Below are 23,883 nucleotides of genomic sequence, written 5' to 3'. Positions count from 1 at the left end.
CGTTCCTCTGGATCACTGATATTGAACTTCTCTTTTGTATTTATTTTTCAATCACTTGTTGACGGACAAGGGACGTTCCCTCGTATAACTTTCTAATTTCTTAACCACAGTACGTCCTCTCGTATCACCGACTCCTTGTCCTGTCCTATGAGACATATGTCTCTTTGTGCGGTTGAGCGGTCGTGTTTGAGTTTCGTTCCAGGCACCTCTAGGTCTGATAACTACTATCAATCTGCGGTATTTCTCACAGTTCTCTTGATATTTGCGAAAAGTTTCTCGTCTGAACGCCAATCTAATTACGACCTACAAAGTTCTAACTAGATTGGAACAACTTCTCATCCCTTAAGCATGTAATCGATTTTTAATTGACGTATTTTCGATTAAATGCTTAAGTTTCCTTTGTGTAAATGATCTGCTGAAGATTGCCTATCACTTTCAGAGAATGACGCAGGGGCCGCCCATGTCTCTTTCCAATAGCTCATCCTTATCTTTCATACCACTTCGCACCTTGCCCTGTACAGTATCGTTACTATATCCTCTTATTCCTCCCCCTAATTCCTCCCACTAGTGACCTACTCACCACAGTTTCCCACAGCTGTAATTCTGACACGATACTTTGCCACTTATTAATGTTACGGTTGACGATGACGCTGATTTCTCACAAGTTCTACCCATCAAGAAAGGGTCAAGCTAAATGGTGGCGGGAGCTCTCTTTGATTACTTTGACTAGGGTACCGGGCCGTGCCTAGCTCCGAATACTGACACCTTATTACACGCTCATCTTGCTTACTGATCCCGCTGGAATCTGATCGTTTCAGTTTTAGCGTGTATCTTAAGCTTTGTGTGTATTTATGAGTGAGCTTGTTTAGTGTTACAATGGTTTGTGGCGTTGTAAATGTCGCTGTTGATGTTTTGGTGGCCTGTCGTCTGGGTTTAGTGTTGTTAGCCAAGACACAAATTTGGTGTGATTTTAGCGTTGAAACTTTGTGGAGTCTGTCGACCAGCCAAACGTGTGTCTTTCCAAATGCTTCTTTTTCACCAGTCTGCTAAATAGACTAAATCCCACACTTCTGTTAGCACGGCCCTCTAACGAAGTTCCTATTACCACCAGTTCCGCTAATGAAATAAGTAAAGTTGAAACTCACTCAGTTTACTGCGGGTAATTGTGCTGCTACTCTGATTCTCTCCAACACCTGCTATTCTAACTGCTCTTCTAACTAGTTGAGATACAGTTATCCTCGGATTTTAGGGAGGCTCTAAGTGAGGGTCTGAGTGAGGGTGAGTAATAAAACCAAATGATGTGGTCCTTCGAGAGAAAGGTGGTGACGTGTGTGCGATATAATGTTCAGAGAGTTAGTAACCCTGATAATTCTAAAACTGTTGTCTGCCAAGATTTAATTAGCGTGGCCCACACACACAACTCTTAATCCGAATATTAGTAAGAATCATCTGCCTCACTTTTTAACATTTTAACTTTTTAACAGACCTTCGAGAAACTTGACACCGTTTGTAGATACTATCTCCATTAGATAGGTGATAATTGTATCTCTTGAGGCTTGTCTGAGATGGTTTATACCGTTTAGTGTGGGACTGTTCAGGACGAATTATCAGATTGAGTTCCATTACCGTTATACACGACTCTCTTTTTGATCTTGACAACTCATACATTTGAAAAGAGTTATTTAGGTCGAGGGAATCTTTGGGTTATCTCACCGGTGTACGAATGATAAACTTTATCATTTGTTTACATTTCGACCATCGACACTCTTTTGGGTGTTTCACCGTGTCAATTTTAATGGCTTCTTGGGGTTGGGAAGTGGGTTTCACCTCCATTTCAGGTCTAGAGCCCCATCACACCCGGGCATGTTAGAACATGTTAGGCCTCCTTGCTCCCAGCCAGACTTATCGGCACCTTCCTCCTCAATCCACTGTTGGATGTACGGTTAATTACCGTGTATTTGTCGCATAATACAGTCTCTCTTTTCACATGTGTAACCATTTAATATTTCTCACATCTGCTCGACAAATCGTACAGTGAGTTTGTGTATCTCCCTGCTAGAATCTCAGATTGTATATCCCTGTCTAGAAGCTCAGCTTTTGATCTTGATTTCTTGCTCCATATTTTGTATCTTGATTTCTTGCTCCACATTTTGTATCTTGATTTCTTGCACCATATTCTATATTCTGATTTCTTGCACCAGTAAAGCAGCCCTACTCCTTTATACAGGGTGATATGAGGTCATGTGGGCTGATGAGAATAATGCGAGGATTTGGTAATGAACATTTCAGGGCTATACTCTGATGGCTTGTGTAAGGGGAGATCTCGGTGGAGAGAGACTGCATACCATTGGCATACCATTGTGTTAATTGAACCAGCTCATGGCGTATACCGAAGATTAAACAACAATATTATATTGATGCTAATCCCACACCCCTCCCCGGTTAGCCGCCGCAATGAGAGATATCAAATAACGGGTGAGCAATAGAGCGGTAGGATATAAAGTAGCGTGATAACAAGTCAGTAGTAGGCAGGAGCAGGGGACCTACATCCTACCAGCACGTAGTGGTAGGAGCTCCAACAGTTCAGTAGGTTGTGATAAGTCACCTGCTGTTAGAACCGCTCCTTAGTCACAACTACCGCCAACTTTCTCGGCTACAGTGTCAGTTAATTGGACCTCTTGTCAGTGGTATGGGCTACCTGCTGAAAACTCAGGTAGCTCCCTTATCCTGAATTACCGTGGACTTTTAGACACCCTGATTCCTGAGCTCACCGAGTTTTGGGGGGCGCACGTTTTGTGTTCTGGTGGTAGCTGGCATTTAATTTTAAACGTCAGATCTCATTTCTTAATCCGTTATTTTGTCGATAGTTGAATTTTGTCGTTTGCTCCGAGCAATTAAGTGGGACTTGTAGTCTGACTACTTATATTGGGGTAGGTGTAAATATCTCATGCTAAAATACTTCAGCTTCAAGACATACCCTTTGATTAATTTGCATCTGTAATCAGATTAGCTGCGGTCTAAATGGCAATGAAAATAATGCGTATTCGTGCCTAATAGATTTACGGTTGGATTTATATGCGAATTAAAGTAGGTTTGTTGTCATTTGAGAGGTTAACACTGAGGGCTTTGTGTTTGATCCCGAGTCTAACCGCAAACCCCCACCAAACGGGTCCTAAAATTAGCCCACACTTTAATGTGTATGCTTACTACAGCCATTATAATATCTTGCTCCTAATTCTGACAAGCTCAGATTCCATAAGAATAAGGATAGCGTTGTATGATTTGTAAATGGGGCAAAAAGGAAAGTCCCCTGTAATAATTAGAGTTGGAGATCTGAGTCTGTGATCTGAGTTCGCTGGAGAGTGTGACTAGCACATTCTCCACATTCTGACAAGCACATTTCACATACTCTAAAACACTCGCTCCTTGCTTGCCGTGTGTGTAGTATCTTCTCAAAGCTACTTGACGATATTTTCAAACGTCTCAACAACAGAATTATCTCAAATTTCATTCCCACATATTTCCCATAATCTTCGCACTGAGTCCACCTCAAAAGTAGCGTATCTAGGAACTGCTGCTTGATAAGTTGGTATCCAATTAGGTCCAACTCGCCCGTTACCGGACCTAATAATTGGACTAACAGTGTAATAGCCGGACATGTTTTCCCATCTCATTAAGAGGGAGTATTGAATGTGTAGATTGTGAGGTCTGTAATACTGCAGTGTTTCCTGGTGTTGGGCGGCCACACACCCTTGTTACGTGTATTTACACTCTTCCTCTAGTTCACATGTGTGTGGGGGCCTGCTGCACCGCAGTTAATACTTTCTCAGACCGTCTAGTTGGTTTACCCCGCCAGACTACTTGCTACTACAAGTTGCTGCTTTTCAAGCATATTATTACTGCATAATATTTTATCGTTATTACTCGCTGCGTTTGATTTAATGTTTTGTGTAACTTTTTTTGTCAAAGTAATTGTGGTCGCACATACATCACGCAGAACTTGCAGTTTTTCTTTTTCTACGCGATGATTTAATTTTATCGACAAATTGTATCCCTTTTGCCGACAAATACATGCACTGTCATTTTTCGTGTGTGGAGCCTCTCAGCTGTGCTTTTTATTGTTCACTTTTCGTAATGCAATTTTCTGTAGTAGTAAGGGGAAAAGTGGCATTCCGTTGGATTTACATGTTCACAAGGATTTAGCAACGGAATATGGTAGTTAGAACCCCTACGAACATAATTAGACTTGTCACCAATTTTGTATCTCGACAGAAACACCACTTTTTACCACTTTTTACCACCTTTGTACCACCTTTCTGGTTTGCCAAATATCTTTAGTTGTGAACGTCGTAGAAGGCTGGAAATTAACCTAGAATGTTTATCTTATCAAGGAGTAAAACTTTTAAAAGAAAAATTTTTACATCGGACAATCAGCTAATTGGATAATTACCAATTAGTTAATTACCAAAAAAAGTGAAAAATTTTTATTGGCTCAAAATGATTAAAATCGTTTGAAACACGGAGAAATGTAGTTTTTAGAAAAACTTCAAAACTTTTTCACTTACAAATTTTTTTCGAGACTGAAAAAATTTCGAAAATTTGAAGAAAAAAAAATTTCCGCCAAAAGTGATAAAATTGCATGAAACGTGGATAAAAATGCTTTGCAGAAAAACTTCGAACCTTTTTAGATTGGGGAATACTAAAATCATCAATATTTGAAGTTGGAGTTCAGTAAATCTCGGCATATTTTAGTAATTAGGAATAGCTTAGCGGAAAGGGCTGAACCTGAAAAACGTTAACCACACAATATTAGAGTTTCATAACTAATTACAATACAGCTTTATCAAATTCCACATAAAGAAACAGCACAAAAGGACCGTTTAAGATCGAACCAATTTTACCTGCTGTATACTATCATTTTATTGATTTCAATGATCAAAACTTCTCTGTACCGTCAATCTTGCCAATCTATACCGGGTATCTGAATGTACCGGACCTCTTCTTTGCCTCTATAACAATTAGACCCAGTTGTGCAAGAAATGCGATTTCTCACAGGGGCTTCTTTTAACTGTGCACCTTTTGTCACTCTCGCAAGAGGCCCGGTATTATAGGGGGGTATAGGAAGTGTAAATATACCTTCCATCATCCACTGTGGCTTTTTTGTGTTGTGAATGCACATGCCGCTTCGTTTGCTATGCAAGATACCTCGAATAACCCGCATATGTCATTGCCAGGGTCGGGACAGAGCTGGAGATAGCATTGAGAGGTTGCTAGAAATAGCTAGACTTAGAATAAACTGGTGGTAGCTGGGTGGTGCTAGCATGGAGGTAGCAGAACGTAGCTACACGGGGTTTCATTGGAGTTGGTTATTTTAATGGCCAAAGAGTGCCGGAACTAAAGTTACTTAAGATTGCAGTTTAGGGGCAGTGCAAACCACGGTGGAGTCAGGGACACAGAGCTACAGTGCAACAGTGCAGGAGTACTGCAAAAGAACAGTGCAAGTGATACAGTCTGCAACAGTAAAACGCCGAAGAAGGAGATAAGATTGTGGCTGCAGAAGAGGAGAAGAGCAGGAACCTGATTGTGTTTGGGTTGAAAGAAGAGGAGGAAGAAGAGATTCCTGCTCTGGTAACTGCATTTTTGGAAGAGGTGGGGTGAGAACTTAATTCCAAGCGACACGGTGGGCTGGAACCAATCAGGTACAGCTATCTGACCTATCAAGATCACCGTCCTGAGCTTTGTACCGCTACAATTGACCCCCTAACAATTGACCCCCCGACAATTGAACCCCTATGTAATTACACTGGCGTCAATTGTCGCAAAATCTAGGGCTTAGTACGACAATTGACCCCCCATGTAATTACACTGGAGTCAATTGATCGGGTTAGGGTCAGGGTCCTGGGTCAGGGTTAGGGTTAGGGTTAGGGTTAGGGTTAGGGTTAGGGTCCTGGGTCAGGGTCAGGGTCAGGGTCAGGGTCAGGATTAATTGTATTAAATTATATTTCCGGGGGTCAATTGTCGGAGGTCAATTGTCGGGGGTCAATTGTCGGGGGGTCAATTGTCGCCCACCCCTAAGCTTAACAGCCTTTCATCAGAATCTGATAGCTAGACTTTATTCTAAGTCTAGTTATTTCTAGCAACCTCTCAATGCTATCTCCAGCTCTATCCCGACCCTGGCAATGACATATGCGGGTTATTCGAGGTATCTTGCATAGCAAACGAAGCGGCATGTGCATTCACAACACAAAAAAGCCACAGTGGATGATGGAAGGTATATTTACACTTCCTATACCCCCCTATAATACCGGGCCTCTTGCGGGAGTGACAAAAGGTGCACAGTTAAAAGAAGCCCCTGTGAGAAATCGCATTTCTTGCACAACTGGGTCTAATTATTATAGAGGCAAAGAAGAGGTCCGGTACATTCAGATACCTGGTATAGATTGGCAAGATTGACGGTACAGAGAGGTTTTGACTTTTGATCATTGAAATCAATAAAATGATAGTATACAGCAGGTAAAATCGGTTCGATCTTAAACGGTCCTTTTGTGCTGTTTCTTTATGTGGAATTTGATAAAGCTATATTGTAATTAGTTATGAAACTCTAATATTGTGTGGTTAACGTTTTTCAGGTTCAGCCCTTTCCGCTAAGCTATTCCTAATTACTAAAATATGCCGAGATTTACTGAACTCCAACTTCAAATATTGATGATTTTAGTATTCCCCAATCTAAAAAGGTTCGAAGTTTTTCTGCAAAGCATTTTTATCCACGTTTCATGCAATTCGATCACTTTTGGCGGAAATTTTTTTTTCAAATTTTCGAAATTTTTTAAGTCTCGAAAAAAATTTGTAAGTGAAAAAGTTTTGAAGTTTTTCTAAAAACTACATTTCTCCGTGTTTCAAACGATTTTAATCATCTTGAGCCAATAAAAATTTTTCACTTTTTTTGGTAATTAACTAATTGGTAATTATCCAATTAGCTGATTGTCCGATGTAAAAATTTTTCTTTTAAAAGTTTTACTCCTTGATAAGATAAACAATCTAGGTTAATTTCCAGCCTTCTACGACGTTCACAACTAAAGATATTTGGCAAACCAGAAAGGTGGTACAAAGGTGGTAAAAAGTGGTAAAAAGTGGTGTTTCTGTCGAGATACAAAATTGGTGACAAGTCTAATTATGTTCGTAGGGGTTCTAACTACCATATTCCGTTGCTAAATCCTTGTGAACATTTAAATCCAACGGAACCCTTAAATCGACCACTTTTCCCCTTACTATAGTATTTGATTTTTCTCATTTATTTTCTGCGATACAATTTTCTTCAGCCCTTTGAATTTGGTCGTTTGTGTCTGTAAGCTTATAGCCCCCTATCGACCTTATCTCTTATCAGATTTGATTATAACGTTGTCTTCTTCCTTATCTGCCAACGAACGTTCAGAGTGGTTTACGTAACCTTTATCCTCTCAAAACTTCAGCGTTTAAAATAATATACGGTCATCTTGGTCTCGTTCGTTTTTTTCTTTTCCATTTAACGTCATCCTCTCCACCACAGATCTTCTACATTTTCCATATTACTCATAGATTGTGTCAAATTATGTGAAGTATAGAATGTGAAGTAGTGATATTAGTTTGAAATACAGTACGGCGATCAATTTTGTATTATTTGCTTAGGACTAAGTATTTTCTGAGCACAAACTTTATAATTATCATTTTTCATTTTGTTTATTTTTTATTTTACAGTTAATTAACACCACTACCCGCTATTTGTGTAGCTGTAGAGTTTACTAAATATAAGAACCGCTTTTTAAAATCTCACACCATCTGAGCACTAAAAACACGTTCACGCAAATCCAAAAAAGCTGTAAAATCTTGGTTTGAGTGTTAGAATTTGAACCGCTCTGATCGGACCAAGATTACTGACATGCTGCAATCTGTCCTCACGTCCAGCTAGATCGTCTAGCTATCCTGTCAAAACTTCGGAGATCTCTTTAAAAGGGTTTAAATATCTCGCTAGTCTTGTTAGTGTAGTTAACCAGTAAATGTTATCGAGCATCCTTTACGCTCCGTCAGCCTATTTTTGACAGATCTTACCTGCTTGTTCTACTTCAGTACTTCATCAGTACTTTCATCCTGTACTTTTCTCCTGTACTTTTCTCCTGCTCTAGCAGACTGAACGATCTGTTACTGGTAGCGTTACCAGGACAGGTTGATATCACGTGATCAGTTCAATCAGACCCCCTAACCGCTAAACATAGTCACGTGACCAATAACCAGCCTGGAAACAGTCCAGTTTACATTAAACCAGCTCACCACAGTTCATTCTCAGTGGGGGACCTCTTCTTTCCCATCCATCTGAAGTAGCATTTAACAGACTGCATATAATAATGATAAACCTCCGCTGTGGGCGCTCTCTTTCTCCACACTCTCTATACCATGATATCACGTGACATGTCACATGGTCTCCGTACTCTCCAGCCACCAGGGGGTCGCGCTCCGTGATATTAATAACATATAAGCAGGGTCAATATATATATATTCAGTATAAACCGTGCATTTCACCGTGTTTTTGTTGCTTTCATTTCTACACTGTCCCGTGGTTATTATGTTGTGACGCTTCATGGACCGTGGTTATCTGGGAAGAAGGCAGCTTCTTTTTCCGCTACTTTCAAAACTTAACACAAATTTAACGGTTGTAGTTGTCAGTCTTCTGCTGCTTTCGTCAGGAGAAATTAGCTGGTAAAAAATTGGTATCTTCTGTAATTAGTAATGGTCATATGAAGATAACTAGACAGTTGTCAGTGACCATGGTACTACGATAAACGCTCCTTCGATTACGTACCACTGTTTCCTTATATCCGTACCCTTTATCGAATTACCGAGGGTTACACGTATTTTAGGGTATTACTGGCAAAGTATTAAATCACATATGAGTTGGAGATAAGGGTGGCGCACACTCGAAGGGAGAGCCGCACTGATTTTTTTTCGTTATATATTTTTATATTTTTGTCACACCTATATTCTGGGTCGGGTTGTTGTGTGGGTTCAGTTTTCGGTTGTTTACAGTTTGTTATTTCGTGTGTTTGTGTGTTTGTTATGGGTACGTCATCAGTCATTTTTGTCTCTCGTTTAACATTTCTAGTTCCGGTCAGTGCGAGGTCGATTAGATCATCTAGAAATTAAACATGCTTAATGTTACCTCACAAATCTAGAAATTTTAGTATCCTTCTCATTACATTGATAAGAATAGACAAACTCTTTTTAACTTAAGTCAATTTGACCAAAACCCATAATCATGGGTAGAGTGGAGCGCTGCCAGTGTCTCTCTTTCCCAAACAAAAGGCAATGATATCAATTTGAATGACCGTTATCAAATGCAAAATTATACCGAGAATGAAATCGGTCGCTCGCTTTTCCCACTCATTCATGGCTTACGAATTGTAATAAGTTTTGATTTATAACATGTAATCTATTTCAATTGTAAATGAATGGGAAAAGCGAGCGACCGATTTCATTCTCGGTATAATTTTGCATTTGATAACGGTCATTCAAATTGATATCATTGCCTTTTGTTTGGGAAAGAGAGACACTGGCAGCGCTCCACTCTACCCATGATTATGGGTTTTGGTCAAATATCATCTCTTTTTGATTATAATGTCAGGGTACTTTACAAAGCCGAAATGTAAACTCATAACTTCATTAATATTAATAAGGAGGTGATTTCAACGATTTCGAAATTTTTCCTTTAAAAACATTTCCTTGTGTTTAGGTAAGCATATCGGTCGATCACTGACTGAATATGCCACTTTATACTCATTCAAGTTGGCATTAAATTCATATATAATGACATTGAACTGTCGTGGCAAAGCAGAATTTGTTCAAAATCACGAATGAGCAAAATTTTAACCTTTCGCACGTGCAAACCTTGAGCGGAAGTTGCGTGCGCATCCAATATTGAATCACCGTAAATTTTTGCATGATGGTGTTTTATATATAGTTTGATAAGCATGAAAAGTTTCAAAGTATTTCAAGAAGAACTGTAATCACAACGGCGCTCCAAAGTTGACGGAAATTGGTGAAAACAGCAATATTCAGTGATTTTAGCAATTTTCTATCAATTTGGGCGTTGCCCCACGTGTGCAACTTTTCGATTTTCAACTTTAAAACTAGCCTATGACACAATTGAGACCTTTAGGAAGCAAAATTGAGCTCCACAACCCAAGGGATGGTGCAACACCAGAGAATACTAGAACGTAAAATTAGCGTTTTTATAAAATTATTCTTTAAAAAAGCACTAACTTCAATAGCGAATATCTTTATGAAGGAGCAAGCTAGAAAAACTTTCCGGTAGATTTTCAGAATGCTTAAACAATTATCTAACTTCAATATGCACTCAAATTTTGAATAAAATTACTCCTTAATGGCGTAAAATTGATTTTAAAAATGATTACTTTGTGAAAAATCAAGTTTTAAAAATGGTTAACTTGATGACGTCATCAAGTGGTGATGATGACGTTGAATTACTTTTTAACATAATGTAAACTAAAGTCTAAACAATTATCTTCAAGACCTGTGGTCCGAAATGGCTGTATCTTTAAAGCTTCTGAATCTACGGACACCTAAATATAGCCTATAATTGACTGGCAAAGCGTCTATCCCTGAATGTATATATATATGTATGTATATATCACGACAATCTGTCGTAAAACAGGGGTTCTAGAAAACCCATTTCCCGATGCTCCTGAAACTTGAAACTTTTTTTGCAGTCGATTTGGTCAACGTCTAGACGCCCTGAAAAATTTCAGATCTCTAACTCAATTTTAACATGGTTTTTAAGGCACCTGAATATGGCGATTTCGGGTTTTTTACCGAATTTCGTATAACAGTGCTGGCGCGAATTTTATGCAAATTTCTTCAAAATCTCAACATAACTATTTCTTATTTCTGTCATCTTTGACATCAAATTAGAATGTTTTGAACTAAAAAATAAATCTGCTGAACGACTTCCGATGAGTCTTAATGCCTGAAAAACTCATGCCCTTCCAACGTGTACCAAAGGGGGTGTAAAGGAGTTATAATAGTAAAGGGGGTACAATAGTAAAGGGGGTACATAGTATTCCCCCAATAAAGACACCGCTCGTGCTTGCCAGCACTGTGATAGACGTCATTAATGGTCGGGAGGGTGTTCCATGTTTACGCAACAGCGACTAGTATGATTCTAAAAATAAGTATTTTATACTGATGGTGTATTAAAGCTGTTTCTGAAAACGTTAATTTCGAACGTTTTGCACCCCTGTTGAACTGTAGTTGATTTTTTAGTGAACATACTGTTCACCTTCCACAATTACCTTTTCTCTTCTATACGTAGCAACTAACACTCAACCCAATCAAAACCCTTTCTTTGTCTATCCACCCCTCTAACGGTCCCTTTTCTTCCAGGCAAGATGGATGAGACGAACCTGCGAGCCGTTCTGTTGCTATGGTGCGTGTCTCTGATGTCTTGTTACGACACCTTCTCGCCCCAGACTGCCACCATGCTCCGTCAGATAGTAGTTGATGATGTTAGTGGCAACGTTTACCTCGGAGCTGATAACCTCCTCTGCCAGCTTAACCCTAACCTCGACCTCATGCACGACGTTTCGTTAGGCCCTAAGATGGACAACGAGGAGTGCATCCCAGCTACGGCTAAACTGAACGCGGGGCACTGTTTGAACCCGTCAGCCGAACTTAGTCAGACTAACAATATTGTCAAAATCCTGGTCATAGACCAACATCAGTCAGCACTGATAGTGTGCGGTAATGTGTATCAGGGCTCGTGTCAGATGAGAAATCTTCAGAATATCGAGGAGTTGATCAGTTGGCCCACGTCCCAGGGACATTGGGTTATCGCTAACAAGGGCGACAATGCTTCTTACGGTTTTATTGCAGCCGGCCCCAGTGGCACTAATGTGCTGTATGTTGGAGCTTCCTTCGCTGAACCGGACTCTGCGCTTGTAATCCTGCCCTCTATTGCCATCAGGAAGGTCGATAAAACCAATTCAGAGCAAATGTTCAAGTTGTACAAGAACTCCGAATCGGAAAACAAACGGACACTATATCGGTCTAGGTCTCGGAATGCTCACGTGATATACAACGGTGGTTTTGCGAGTGGTTCGTATCGGTACTTCTCCACTATAAAACCGACCACTCCGGGCTCCGGAGTGTATAAATCACGGCTGACACGGATTTGCCAGTCGGACGAGGGGGACTTCCGAAACCGGAAGTTGATCAGCTACACCGAGGCCCAGATGGAGTGCAAGAAGGATGGTACCAACTTCCAGCTGCTCCAAGCTCTGGCTATCGGTAAAGCTGGTTCCGAGCTGGCGACTAAGCTTAAGATTATCAGTCAGAGTGATATTGTAATTGCTTTGTTTGCCCAGGCTCAGGAAGGTAAACATGAACCGACCGGCGACAGTGCGATTTGTATTTATACCATCAAGGAAATCGAGCTTGCTTTCGAGAACAAGACGCGGGATTGTTGGAATGGAAAAGGTTTTTCAGGTCTGTCATTCGACGGTCAGAACAACCGACCGAAGTGCAATGCTCAAACCAAGGCTTTCAATCAATGCAACGTTCTGTCAAACTCTCCTCTTGAGCTGGATAATCCTATCACCAAAACTGCTGCTTTTATTCTCCAAGAGGACACGATGCTCTCACTCGCTGTTAACTCTCACGAGGAATACTCTGTAGCGTTTATCGGGACTAAGAACGGGAAGCTACTCAAGGTAAGCCTCCACTTCGTTCAATGCTATTTCTTTCAACAATTGTGATATTTTGCTTTTTGGTTATTAACATTTCAGGTATTCTCTGTCTGGTTTTATTTTCAACCGCAGACATCTGTCTACCTTAATTTTCTTCGCATATTTAAAACAGTTTGGTTGTTTTCCGGGCCGATGTTTGTAAACATTGCACTAATTGTCTGCTAACATCATGGGAATATTACGTGTAAAGTTTGGGTACGGTCAAGTATGTTAATGTCAGAGTTAATGTCAGAGTGGTGTGTGTTAGTTAATGTCAGGGTGCTGTCCCAGTGTCCCGGTTGCCATGACGTCTGGTTCCCTCCTCCCTCGGGCTACCCCGCATAATGTAATTTGGTGGGTCTCATGAAATTGCGAATGATAAAGAGAGCCGGGTATCTTTTCTGGGGAAGGTGATGAACCACTTCCCCCCTCACTCTTTAAACAGTGCACTTTAAGAGTATCAGGTTTTAGGATGACCTGATATTTTTTATGATAACCGGATAAAATGGCCGATGATAACCATTTGTAGATCATCTCATGTGACCTTTTGGCTGAGTCGTGTCACGTGACCATTTGGCACAAGGCTCATGTGATCACTCAGCAAGGGGTAGGTCCTAGCTTCAGCTTCTAATGAATTTTGTCAAGCAGCGCTTCAATGGCTAGCAAGGTGTATTAATTACACAGCATAATGCTGTACAGAACTCATTTATTAGGCATATAATATGTTATGTATGGGCAAAAGTAGCTATGCACGCTTTTTTCCAATATTTCCAATAAGTTTATTGGATGAAACCGAACAGATTCGGTCAATTAAACATGTTGGATCTGCGGAACAAGTGGCCACATGAACACTATTCTAGAGAGGATCGTGAATAAAAAGTGTGCTAAATACTATGCGTTAGATCATGTCCCAGGATTAGCCGTGCGAAGTGTCTGCCCACAGTGATGGTCCAGCTTGCTCGGTCCGACCTTCTGTCATGACGTGTAACCACTAACCAGAGAGGTCCGTTTTGGTTTTGGTTTCTTCAAGTGGGTCCCTTCCATGCACGGATTATGCAGTAGAATGTAACTGGAGACAACCATTATCTCTCTCTGCTCCAAGTAGTAACCACTTGTTAACTATTTCAGATATTACTAGAAAGTGATAAGGACGTTTCCATGTTCTCAAACGCCCAGATCCGCACAACCCCGGTTGAACAGCTTGCTCTCAGTAAAGGACACGACTTTGTGTACGCCATGGCCACCGACCAGCTGGTGAAGGTTCCAGTAGCGGAATGTGAGACCTATGATAACTGTTCCTCCTGTATCTCGTCTAACAACCCCTACTGTGGATGGTGTGTCCTCAAGAACCGCTGTAGTACTCAGGTTAGTCACGTACCACATTCCACCAGCATTCCACCACCCTCTTCTGAGTACATCTCTGTTATTATTACTACTCTCTGGACATATGTTAGGATCCCTGTCTCCTATAACTGTAATTGAAATTAAAGAGGAGAACCGTAAAATGTTCTAGAACTTGGTGCCACCAAATGTTTCTATTTTCCAGGACGAATGTGATAACTCTAGTCAGGATATCCACTGGAAGCGAGGAGCCCCCGACCAATGTATCACAATAACGAGTGTCAGCCCCACTTCTGCTCCCGCTAACCAGCAGGAAGAGGTGACTCTGAACGTCCAGGCTCAGCTGCCTCAGGACGAGGTGTACGAGTGCGTGTTTGAGAAGTACGGTAACACTCCCGCCAGTGTGCGCCAGAATGAGGATGGCACTGCTGTTGTTACTTGCAACACTCCTATTGTCCAGAACAACATGGATCGTGAGTCAGCCCCCCGTTTTATTTTTCTAATTTTGATAACGTTTGAATCTTGACTCCTTTAAATATAATCATCTGTGATATTACCAACTTTTGTTTCACTTTCCCACTTCTATTTCACTCCTCTTCAACCCTTAATCTCCTCAGATAACATGCCAGTCCAGCTATCCCTCAAAGCTAGCTCCAACATAGAACCGTTTGTTCACGCTCCAGACCTAATCATGATATTCGACTGTAAGATAATCACCACCTGTAAAGAGTGCAGTGCGATAGGAGTGCCAGACAGTGGTTGTAAATGGTGCCCGTACGATGGTGGTTGTATCTACCAGAGTGAGATGTGCATGAAGGGAACCCACGTGACCAGTGTTAATGTCTGTCCTACCTTGGAGTACGTGGAATACGAGGACAAACTCATCCCTGCTGGTGTTCAGTGAGTCTTCAAATACTTTTAGCTTTTCACAGAAACAAAATTTCCACTATTGAAAATTTCCATGTAATTCCCTGATGCTTTTGCTATACATACCATACATTCCACAATGTTTAAGTAAACCACCTAGACATGCTCTAGGTGTTCTCGACTCTGGTGGACTCCATCTTATGTAAACATCACACTCCCCCGTGAGCGTAGACCGCAACGTGCTAAATTCTCTTGCTCACTTGCTCCACTTCTCTAATGATTGCTCGCCAAACTGAAATAATACAAACATCCAGCATCATCACAAACTAACATCTGTTCCTTTTCAGGAGGTCGTTTCGCGTCCATGGACGACATCTGCCCGAGAGTGTGGGACGCAATGACATTGGCTATAGTTGTGATATCTATATTGATGGAAATAAACAAACGACTGGAGGTCACCTTACTGACTCGAACAGTCTCGAATGTAATCCCAACACCGTACGTTAAAATAGCGTTAAATCATTCATTTACCACCTTTTTATCGTATTATGTAAATGTTAAAATGTCCAAGAAAATCCTTTGTTTCTGACTGAAATGTACCGCAAGTTACGTCCCTGTGTTTGCTTCCACTCCATTAAATATAAGGGTTGAGGGGTCTGTAATAACACGTATCGTCGCCAACATGTCGCCGTGACAATGAATAATGAACACATGAACCAGCCTTGCTACAGCTATTTTAAGTTTTTAAAGTGATGAAAGAGATGAGATTTCTCTTTTCTTTCCGTTCTCGTACCGTGCTGATGAGCAGGGATTTCTCCTCTCTTTCCATCCTCGTACCGTAGTGAAGAAATAGCTATATTAAGGTAATTATCACGCAGATATTCATGGAATGCTTGTACATGCCAATGATTTAATTTTACACATGTCCTAATGCGGTGGTGCCAGAACGGCTACCGTTGATCAACACGGATCAGTGTTTCTTACATGATACCTCTCAAATTAAATGCCTGATTTCAAATTAGCGGGAGCTGACTGGTGTAGGACGGTGTGTAGGTTCTAGTCTGCAGCAGGGGGGAGTTAATATGATTACATATCAGGGGAGAGAGGGGTGGGGTAACCACAGCACGCGGTCCTGTAGTGTAATTCTGCACCTCAAACCAGGTAACAGTGTGATCACCTGAGAAATTAACATCCCCTCTCTCTTTCAGTACACTTATAGTAGTACTAAAGGGATAGTGCACGCTGAAGTTTCTATTATATTCGGAGGAGTGGAGATTGACAAACCTGACGATCTGGAGGGTGAGTAATCTTCAAATATTTATATTCATAAATATTTATATAGTAAAAAGCCCTCCTTATCTCCACTCTGATTAGGTAATTGGTCTAATTTCCATCACCCCATATTTACTCCCAACCATCGTGGGAGAATCTAACACGGCAACCCGGGCCCCAACCTGACCACAACCACCCAACCTGACCAGTGACCACAACCACACAACCACTCAACTCCACATATTTCAGTTGAGGTGTACAACTGCCTGCTGATGGCTAGCGACTGTTCCCAATGCCAGGGTCAGATAAGTGCCGACTACAAGTGTTCCTGGTGCTCGGCTACCAATCAGTGTTCTCTGTTCACGGCCCACTGTGCCAACAGACTGGATGATGATGATAAGACCTGTCCAGCCCCCACAGTTAATAAGATAGAGCCTGTAGCTGGACCTGTTAGTGGCGGTACTAAAGTTACTATCACTGGTTAGTTACTTTAGCTTTTGTTTATTTATTCTGGTTTATGATGTTAATGATTATTAACTCAATAAGTTTCGTTTAGATTTGATTTTGGGATCTTTGGGCGGGAGGAATTTCTCAAGTGATTTATATACAATGTCTCAATCTAATTTGTGATGATATAATCTTATCTCTGGTAATGGACGTGGATAATTTGGGAGGGTGACGTAACTTTGTTTTGACACATTCCAGCAATTCTATTGGTCGATTATGTGAACTGATTTATTAATGGGTGTACGTGTCTCATGATGACGAAATAAACTTGCGTCGCTTCCCAAATATTAATCAGTGCCCACCTCTATATTCATCTCCTAGTGTCATCAATTATAGCGATGAATGTATTCAATAATCACATCTTAAAAAGAAATGTCTCTATAATTATCTCTATAATTATTTCTATTAATATCTCTAATATAATCTCTATGAATACCTCCCTCCAACATATTTCTATTATCAGGAGTGAACCTGGGTGTAGAATTCCAAGATATCGAGAGTATCTATGTGGCAGACACAGTTTGTAACCACATGCTGTACGGAGAACAATACCAAGTCTCCACAACAGTGGTTTGCGAGACTGGTTGGTCCCCGAAACCCTCCAATGGTCCCATCAGGATCACAGTCAGAGGACAGACTCAGATGAGCGCTGTTCAATTCAAGTATCTGGTAAGTTCCTGACTTTATCTGCTGTTCATTTGATGACGTCATGGTCTTGTTAAAGTGTGTCTTACATACTTGATGACATCATACTTTGTTGATAATAAGTGTTTAATAAGTTGAAAATAGGCGTGGACCAGGCACAAACATGACACTGATTTCATTTCAGAATCCGGAGATTACAAGTATTTCCCCGAAGATAGGCCCTAAATCAGGAGGCAGTGCTCTGACCATTATGGGTAATCACCTTGACATAGGGTCCAGTGCAAGGGTGGAGATTGGCACGGAGCAGTGTGTAATAATTGGAAAGAGACGGGAAAATGAGATCGTGTGTCGGACTACCCGAGCAGGGGGGCCTAAGAAAGTCAAGGTTCAGCTGGTGGTGGATAAGGAGGAAATCATTGCGGATAATATCTTGTATCAGTACGTAGCAGATCCTATCATCACCAATATTACACCTACCTGCAGTCTGGCAGCCGGGGGCATCAAGGTGACGGTGTCTGGTACTAACCTACATTCCATTCAAGTGGCTAAGATTGACGTTGATATGGAGAACACAGACATTGTTGCCAGCTCTGTTGCTGGAATGTGTAAGATTATTTACAATGATGGTAACTCCATGGTGTGTCCCACCCCAAGTCTCCAACTGAAAGCCGGAAGTGACCAGGCCATGCCCATCCCAATTGTGTTTAAACTGGACGAGAATATCGAGCTGAGAAACCTGAATCCCGCACAGATCGAGGACTCGGGTCCCGCAAGTCTCAGCTATTATCCTGACTTTACGGTCGATAAATGGGTCAATGAAACTACAGACTGGACCTGGGCTGGAAGTGAAGTGTCTAACGATAGCTCGGCTTATCTTAGAATTGTTGTAAGTAAACCAAAACCAAAACTAAAAGTAACCCGATTCTGGAACTCTAAAATTTAATTAAACACGCTAATTTTTAATGACGAAATTGTTCATTATTTGGCACACGTTCAAGTTTAAGCGACTACCTGGTTATACATGCCACTAATCTCACTATTTTCAGGGAAAACACCTGACATTGGAAGGAAAGGTAGCAGTAAAAGTAACAGTTGGAGGACTGGAGTGCGAGATGACACCGTCCTCTACCGACAGTGAGGTGTTGTGCTCACCCCCCAGTCTTACAGTTCTACAACAACACACCCAGCAAAACAAGAACAATTACAAGGTTGAGGATAACAACACTGATAGGAAAAAGAGAGACACTCTTATCGCAAAGAACAAGAAAGATCCACCCAAAGAGACCCTGTTCAAAGTGAAAGTGGTGATGGGAAATAGAGAAGAGAGTCCTGGTTCTCTGAATTATAGGATCACATCTGCAGCCATCGAGAGTCAGGTAGTGGTACATTGTGATAACTATTATTACTTTTCTACTGTGATCTATCAGTAGTTTGAAGATTCAAGATTAAAGTTAAATCATACATAGCTTTATGTACTATGTCTGTATAATTGTATAATGTTTGCTTATCAATGTACTAGTCATTAAATTAACCATCGCTATTCGCAGGGAAGCAGTGACATACCACTACCAGTTGTACTGGGAACAGTGTTTGCTATAATCGTCATGGCTATTGTTGTTACCCTCCTCATCTTCAAATATCGAGAGAACTCCCAACGGCTCACCGAACAGTCGGAAGTGACGAAGAAGAAAATGCATGATTTGGAGTCTCAAGTCGCACGGGAGTGCAAAGACGGTCAGTAAATTCTCTGCTAGTTCAGTCGTTAATTTTGACAAGTATCTTCCTTCATTATTTATGTATGACGCCACTTTTATTGTGGACCGGCCCTTGCTTGATTTATCGTGCGTTCCTCAAGACAGTCTCAGAGACATCGTTTTGTCATGGACATATCGATTTTGTCATACGCAAAATTAGGAGAATTACAGGATTGAAACTGATGATTGATGACTGTCGGCGTGCACCTAATTTTAACATTTATTTCACCTCAGCTTTCACCGAACTGCAAATGATGGTCATGAACGATATCTCACCGATAAGTGATTTGACATCTTTACCCTTCCTGGATTTCTCAACTTATGCCTACAAAGTTCTATTCCCAAATATAGAGGATTTCCAGAGATCTACCAGTAGATTCCACGCAGCAGCTCCTAATAACAGGGCGGCGGTGATCGCCGGACTGAAAGATTTCCACACCCTACTTTGCTCAGAGCCCTTCATCCTGAACTTTATCCACACCCTAGAACAGCAGCCCAGATTCAACATGAAGGACAGGTGCAATGTCGCCTCCCTCCTAATGGTAGCTCTCTGCGAGCGTCTGGACTACGCCACTTACATCATGTCCAGACTGCTGTTTAACCTCATGAAGCGACCTCAAATCAAAACTTCTCCTCATCTCTTCTTGCGGAGAACGGAGAGTGTAGCGGAGAAATTCTTGACAAATTGGCTGACTTTCTGTCTGTATGATCACGTAAAACAGGTGGCCGGGAAACCATTGTACATGCTGTACAGAGCCATCAAGGCTACGATTGAGACAGGACCTGTTGACTCCGTGAGCTACCAGGCCCGATATGCCTTATCCGAGGACAGGCTACTGCGACAGAAAATCGATTTTAAGGTTAATATCCAACCAACAATTGCTTGCTCTACTGTCTATGTTTTCAATCTTTCACGCCATTAAGCGCTGAGCTGACAACTTCTGATCGAATTTCACAAATGTTAAAGTTCTTAATTTTTCTCTGCATGATTAATATGACTGTGCGTTACATGCTGTCGTGATGATGTCACGACTATTTATGATATCATATTCTAACACACCCTCTCTCCCAGACTCTGAACGTTTTCCTACAAGTAGAAGGAGGTCAGATGCCGGTTAAGCTCCTTGACTGCGACACTATCTCCCAAGCTAAATGTAAGCTTCACGACACCTGGTACAACTACAAGAATACTCCAGTTTCACAGCGAGTACCGGTGGATAGTCTGGAGCTGAGACTAGTTGGACAGCACCAGTATAATGTGCTGCGTGATGAGGATGAGACTAGCGTGGTAGAGGGCGAGTGGAAGAGGCTGAACACACTCCGGCATTATAAGGTCAGCTGGGCTACATTGTCATGAATATTCGCTGTGATAAACATATCAGCGTGAACACCTATATCTCTTTCACGCGGCATTTAAATTAATACCGAACATTTTTAAACCTTTAAGGTTGTCAGAGGAGTGCATGTTTTTCATAATTCTTAAATTCTACCGTTAGAAATTCTGTCATATAATCTCAGGAAACTCATTAAGAAATCCCGACAGGTGGCAGAAAACGCGGTGTTTGCGTTTGTTGCGGACTCCACTGCGACGAACAGGTTCGGTCACTTCATGGACCATTCCACCCACTTTAGCAGTAATCCAAAACTAAACCGCTCCATGGATCTAGCCTCGAGCAACCCTAAACTAAACAGGAGGGGATCAGGAAGCAGCTGCGGACTCAGACCATACCATCTTGTGAGTAGTAATAAAATGTGCTTTGATTTTGCATTCCGAAATAAAATCAACTTTCTGGACTCGTCGCGAGTATAAAACTTCGTTTAAATGCTCTCCAGTTATGCATTTTCACACCGCAGACTAAAACGAACGCAAGCAGCACTATCGACTCCGACCAAACCACCTTGGTCCACGTGCCGGAGATATATCTAACTCGGCTGTTAACGACTAAAGGAACTCTGCAGCATTTTGTTAACGATCTGTTCGTCTCAATATTCTCATTATCTAATGGAGACGTGCCTCTTGCGATTAAATTCTTGTTCGATATGCTGGACAGGCAAGCGGCTGAGAACGGAATTACTGATCCTGATATTATCCATACCTGGAAAAACAACAGGTATGTAAAACACTTGTTAATGATATGAATAGCTAAGTCCAGATCACATACAACTTGCTTTGATTGAAATTCAGCGTACATTTTTCCAAAAATTCTTTAAATTTTATTTTAACTTCTAAATTATACCTTTTCCTGAACTCAGATTACCTCTCTAACTAACCCACTGTCTCAGTATTCCACTGCGTTTCTGGATAAACATCATCAAGAACCCCGAAATGATCCTAGACGTAGAGAAACACCCCCTTATAGACTCAATCCTATCAGTTATCTCCCAAACTTACATGGACTCCTGTTCGCTCAGTAACCACGCATTCAGCACAGACAGTCCCTCTAGTAAACTTTTGTACGCTAAAGAGTTGCAGGACTATAAACCAGCAGTCAGAAAGTTCTACAGCGATATTCAGGTAGGGTACCCACACACTCCACACTCCACACTCCACACTCCACACTCTACACTCTACACTCCACATGCACACTATACACTCCACACTACACACTCCACACTCCACACTCCGCACTCCACACTCCACACAGTCCATCACCTGCTAATTAGTCTCCGCTAGTCTCGAACTAACCAGTCAGAATATAATGACTACAGCGACGTTTTGAGAATATTAAAATACCTTGACTGACACTTCACTAATTGTAGCTGTTTGCTGTTTCCAAATGTAACGATAACTGTGTTTCAGGCTCTTCCACCGGTCACAGACGAGAAGCTCTTCAGTTCCCTCCCCTCCACAGATTCTATGCAGCTCCACAGAGACGCAGCTCTCTACGACCTCGCAGTCTACGCTCATAATTATTGCTTCCAGGTATGTACATGTTCAATGTTCATCCCTCATATTATAGCGTGGATCTGTCATTGCGAGTCTTACAATTTCCATATAAGCCTCAGGTTTCGTATGGGTTTATTGCTCAATTCTAACGAATCTTCCGTTTTCAGATAGACGAAGCTCTTCAGAGAACCAATTGTGACGAACTGAGCAAAAAGTTTGCGACAGTTATATCATACTTACAGTTGTACTTAATACCAAGCGGCACGACGTGACGTGCGCGCGCGAGTCTTAGAAACTCCTTAGTGTAAATAGTCCAATTTGTTTTATGAAATATCTTTTGAAAGAAAACTGTTTGAATAAAATTGTGTTTACGAAAATAATTATTTGCCAAGAATTTTGAAATTGTGATCGAGAACGACCCTGCTGTTGAAGAGGTTTCGTGGGTTACGGTTTTCAAAATTGCTGAACTGATAACGTTTTTATTGCCATATCTAATTTATTATATATAGCTACCGTGTTATACTGAATAATTTGGATTGTTAGCGAAGCTTTCAGGGTTCTACTTTTGGATGCCCATTTTTTACACTATAAGCATTCGTACATCAAATTTTTGTGCTATTTTTAGTCAATGACGGCAGAAACAATTAGTTCGTAAATTTGTGGTGCCCCGTGTGATCATTCAAAATGTGTTTTAGCATTGAATCCAACTAGTTCATGTTCAATGGCTAGATCCCGCACTCTTGCTCGGGACACTGTTTTACAGATTAACCTAGGTAACTAATTCTATTTGCATCTTTCGAAAAATAAGCGATTTTCGTTTTTAAACAGTGTCCCAAGCGAAGTATTTCAAATTAGCTTTGTCGACAAGAGATATCAGAGGGGAGGCAACAGAAATGTATTTTAGGCTCTTTTTCAGAAACAAACCAATTTTCTATTCCCTTCCTGTGCTGAGCATTTCTATTGTCTTATTTTTGCAATGTTTTATTACCCATGTCAAAGCAATCAATGAATTGCTTTAATTCTGCACGTTAATCGATAGCAAATACCCTCATGAAAATTTTCAATTATCGCTTTATGATTATCAGTGTTGGGTATATTTTGAGATTTTTCAGAAATTCGCAATTAATGTAAAACTCGCTTATTTGATGAAGTATATATGTAGGCAAGTTTATCATTAATTATTAGCGTTTAATATGGTTTATATTTGTTTTTAATGTACAATTTAAGTCGAGATTTTTATTGACTTAAAATACCGTAATATAATGCGCTTACTCCAATTTAGAAGGCCAAAGTATCAAAGAAGAAAATTTCGACTTAAAATTTGAATTTAGAGTAAAATCTCCTTTCAACCAGTTAATTCATTTTTATAATAATGTAATGATAAATATTTGTTTAACTTGTCACAAATTTGCATAATAAGCGGTTAAAGGACTGACTCCTGTTTAAAATTTATAATTTCGCTTTGTGTTTTTGGGCCAAAGAAAACAAGCTGATTTAGCAAAGCTAAGGTCATACTTATTTATATACAATGCAGTGTCGAAACCTTCACACTCACACAACACTAATCCAAGGCTTGAAATAATATTGACAGGCTCCAAATGCAATACCATTACGTACCAGTCCCTATAAAATTTCAATCACTGATGTTATTGTATTAGTATTACTATTATTATCATACTATACACAAATCTGGAGTAGTTAACAATAAGGCGCAGGTTATATCTCCACCAAAAGCACATCCAATTTGATACGTATGAGATATGTCTATAACTTGCTTGATTCTGCACTAAGTTGGCGTTTTACGACCAAAACAAAATTGAATGGGGAATCGTTTAAGATC

At 40.7% G+C, this 23,883-nt stretch overlaps 1 protein-coding gene across 4 annotated transcripts in view; it reads left to right on the top strand.

Moving 5' to 3' along the window:
* The window catches only part of LOC134815002 (plexin A3-like), a 43,918-nt gene extending 20,319 nt beyond the window's left edge, over positions 1 to 23,599 (top strand). For 3 of the 4 annotated variants that reach the window (XM_063823431.1, XM_063823429.1, XM_063823433.1), the window contains exons 2-19: positions 11,431 to 12,755; positions 13,899 to 14,135; positions 14,317 to 14,584; positions 14,729 to 15,011; positions 15,326 to 15,476; positions 16,187 to 16,277; positions 16,500 to 16,730; positions 17,221 to 17,426; positions 17,587 to 18,288; positions 18,449 to 18,781; positions 18,950 to 19,136; positions 19,391 to 20,016; positions 20,229 to 20,489; positions 20,700 to 20,891; positions 21,011 to 21,267; positions 21,440 to 21,671; positions 21,957 to 22,079; positions 22,211 to 23,599. In XM_063823431.1, the coding sequence (XP_063679501.1) occupies positions 11,431 to 12,755; positions 13,899 to 14,135; positions 14,317 to 14,584; positions 14,729 to 15,011; positions 15,326 to 15,476; positions 16,187 to 16,277; positions 16,500 to 16,730; positions 17,221 to 17,426; positions 17,587 to 18,288; positions 18,449 to 18,781; positions 18,950 to 19,136; positions 19,391 to 20,016; positions 20,229 to 20,489; positions 20,700 to 20,891; positions 21,011 to 21,267; positions 21,440 to 21,671; positions 21,957 to 22,079; positions 22,211 to 22,315 (5,810 nt within the window). In that variant the 3' untranslated portion in view covers positions 22,316 to 23,599. The remainder of the gene's footprint in view (positions 1 to 11,430; positions 12,756 to 13,898; positions 14,136 to 14,316; positions 14,585 to 14,728; positions 15,012 to 15,325; positions 15,477 to 16,186; positions 16,278 to 16,499; positions 16,731 to 17,220; positions 17,427 to 17,586; positions 18,289 to 18,448; positions 18,782 to 18,949; positions 19,137 to 19,390; positions 20,017 to 20,228; positions 20,490 to 20,699; positions 20,892 to 21,010; positions 21,268 to 21,439; positions 21,672 to 21,956; positions 22,080 to 22,210) is intronic. The other variant, XM_063823430.1, reaches the window with a different exon arrangement.
* The last annotated feature ends 284 nt before the right edge of the window (positions 23,600 to 23,883 follow it).

Source organism: Bolinopsis microptera, chromosome 5 (assembly GCF_026151205.1).
Source record: "Bolinopsis microptera isolate Bmic1 chromosome 5, MBARI_Bmic_1.0, whole genome shotgun sequence".
NCBI classification, from domain to species: Eukaryota; Metazoa; Ctenophora; class Tentaculata; order Lobata; family Bolinopsidae; genus Bolinopsis; species Bolinopsis microptera.
This window is presented reverse-complemented; position numbering and strand designations above follow the sequence as displayed.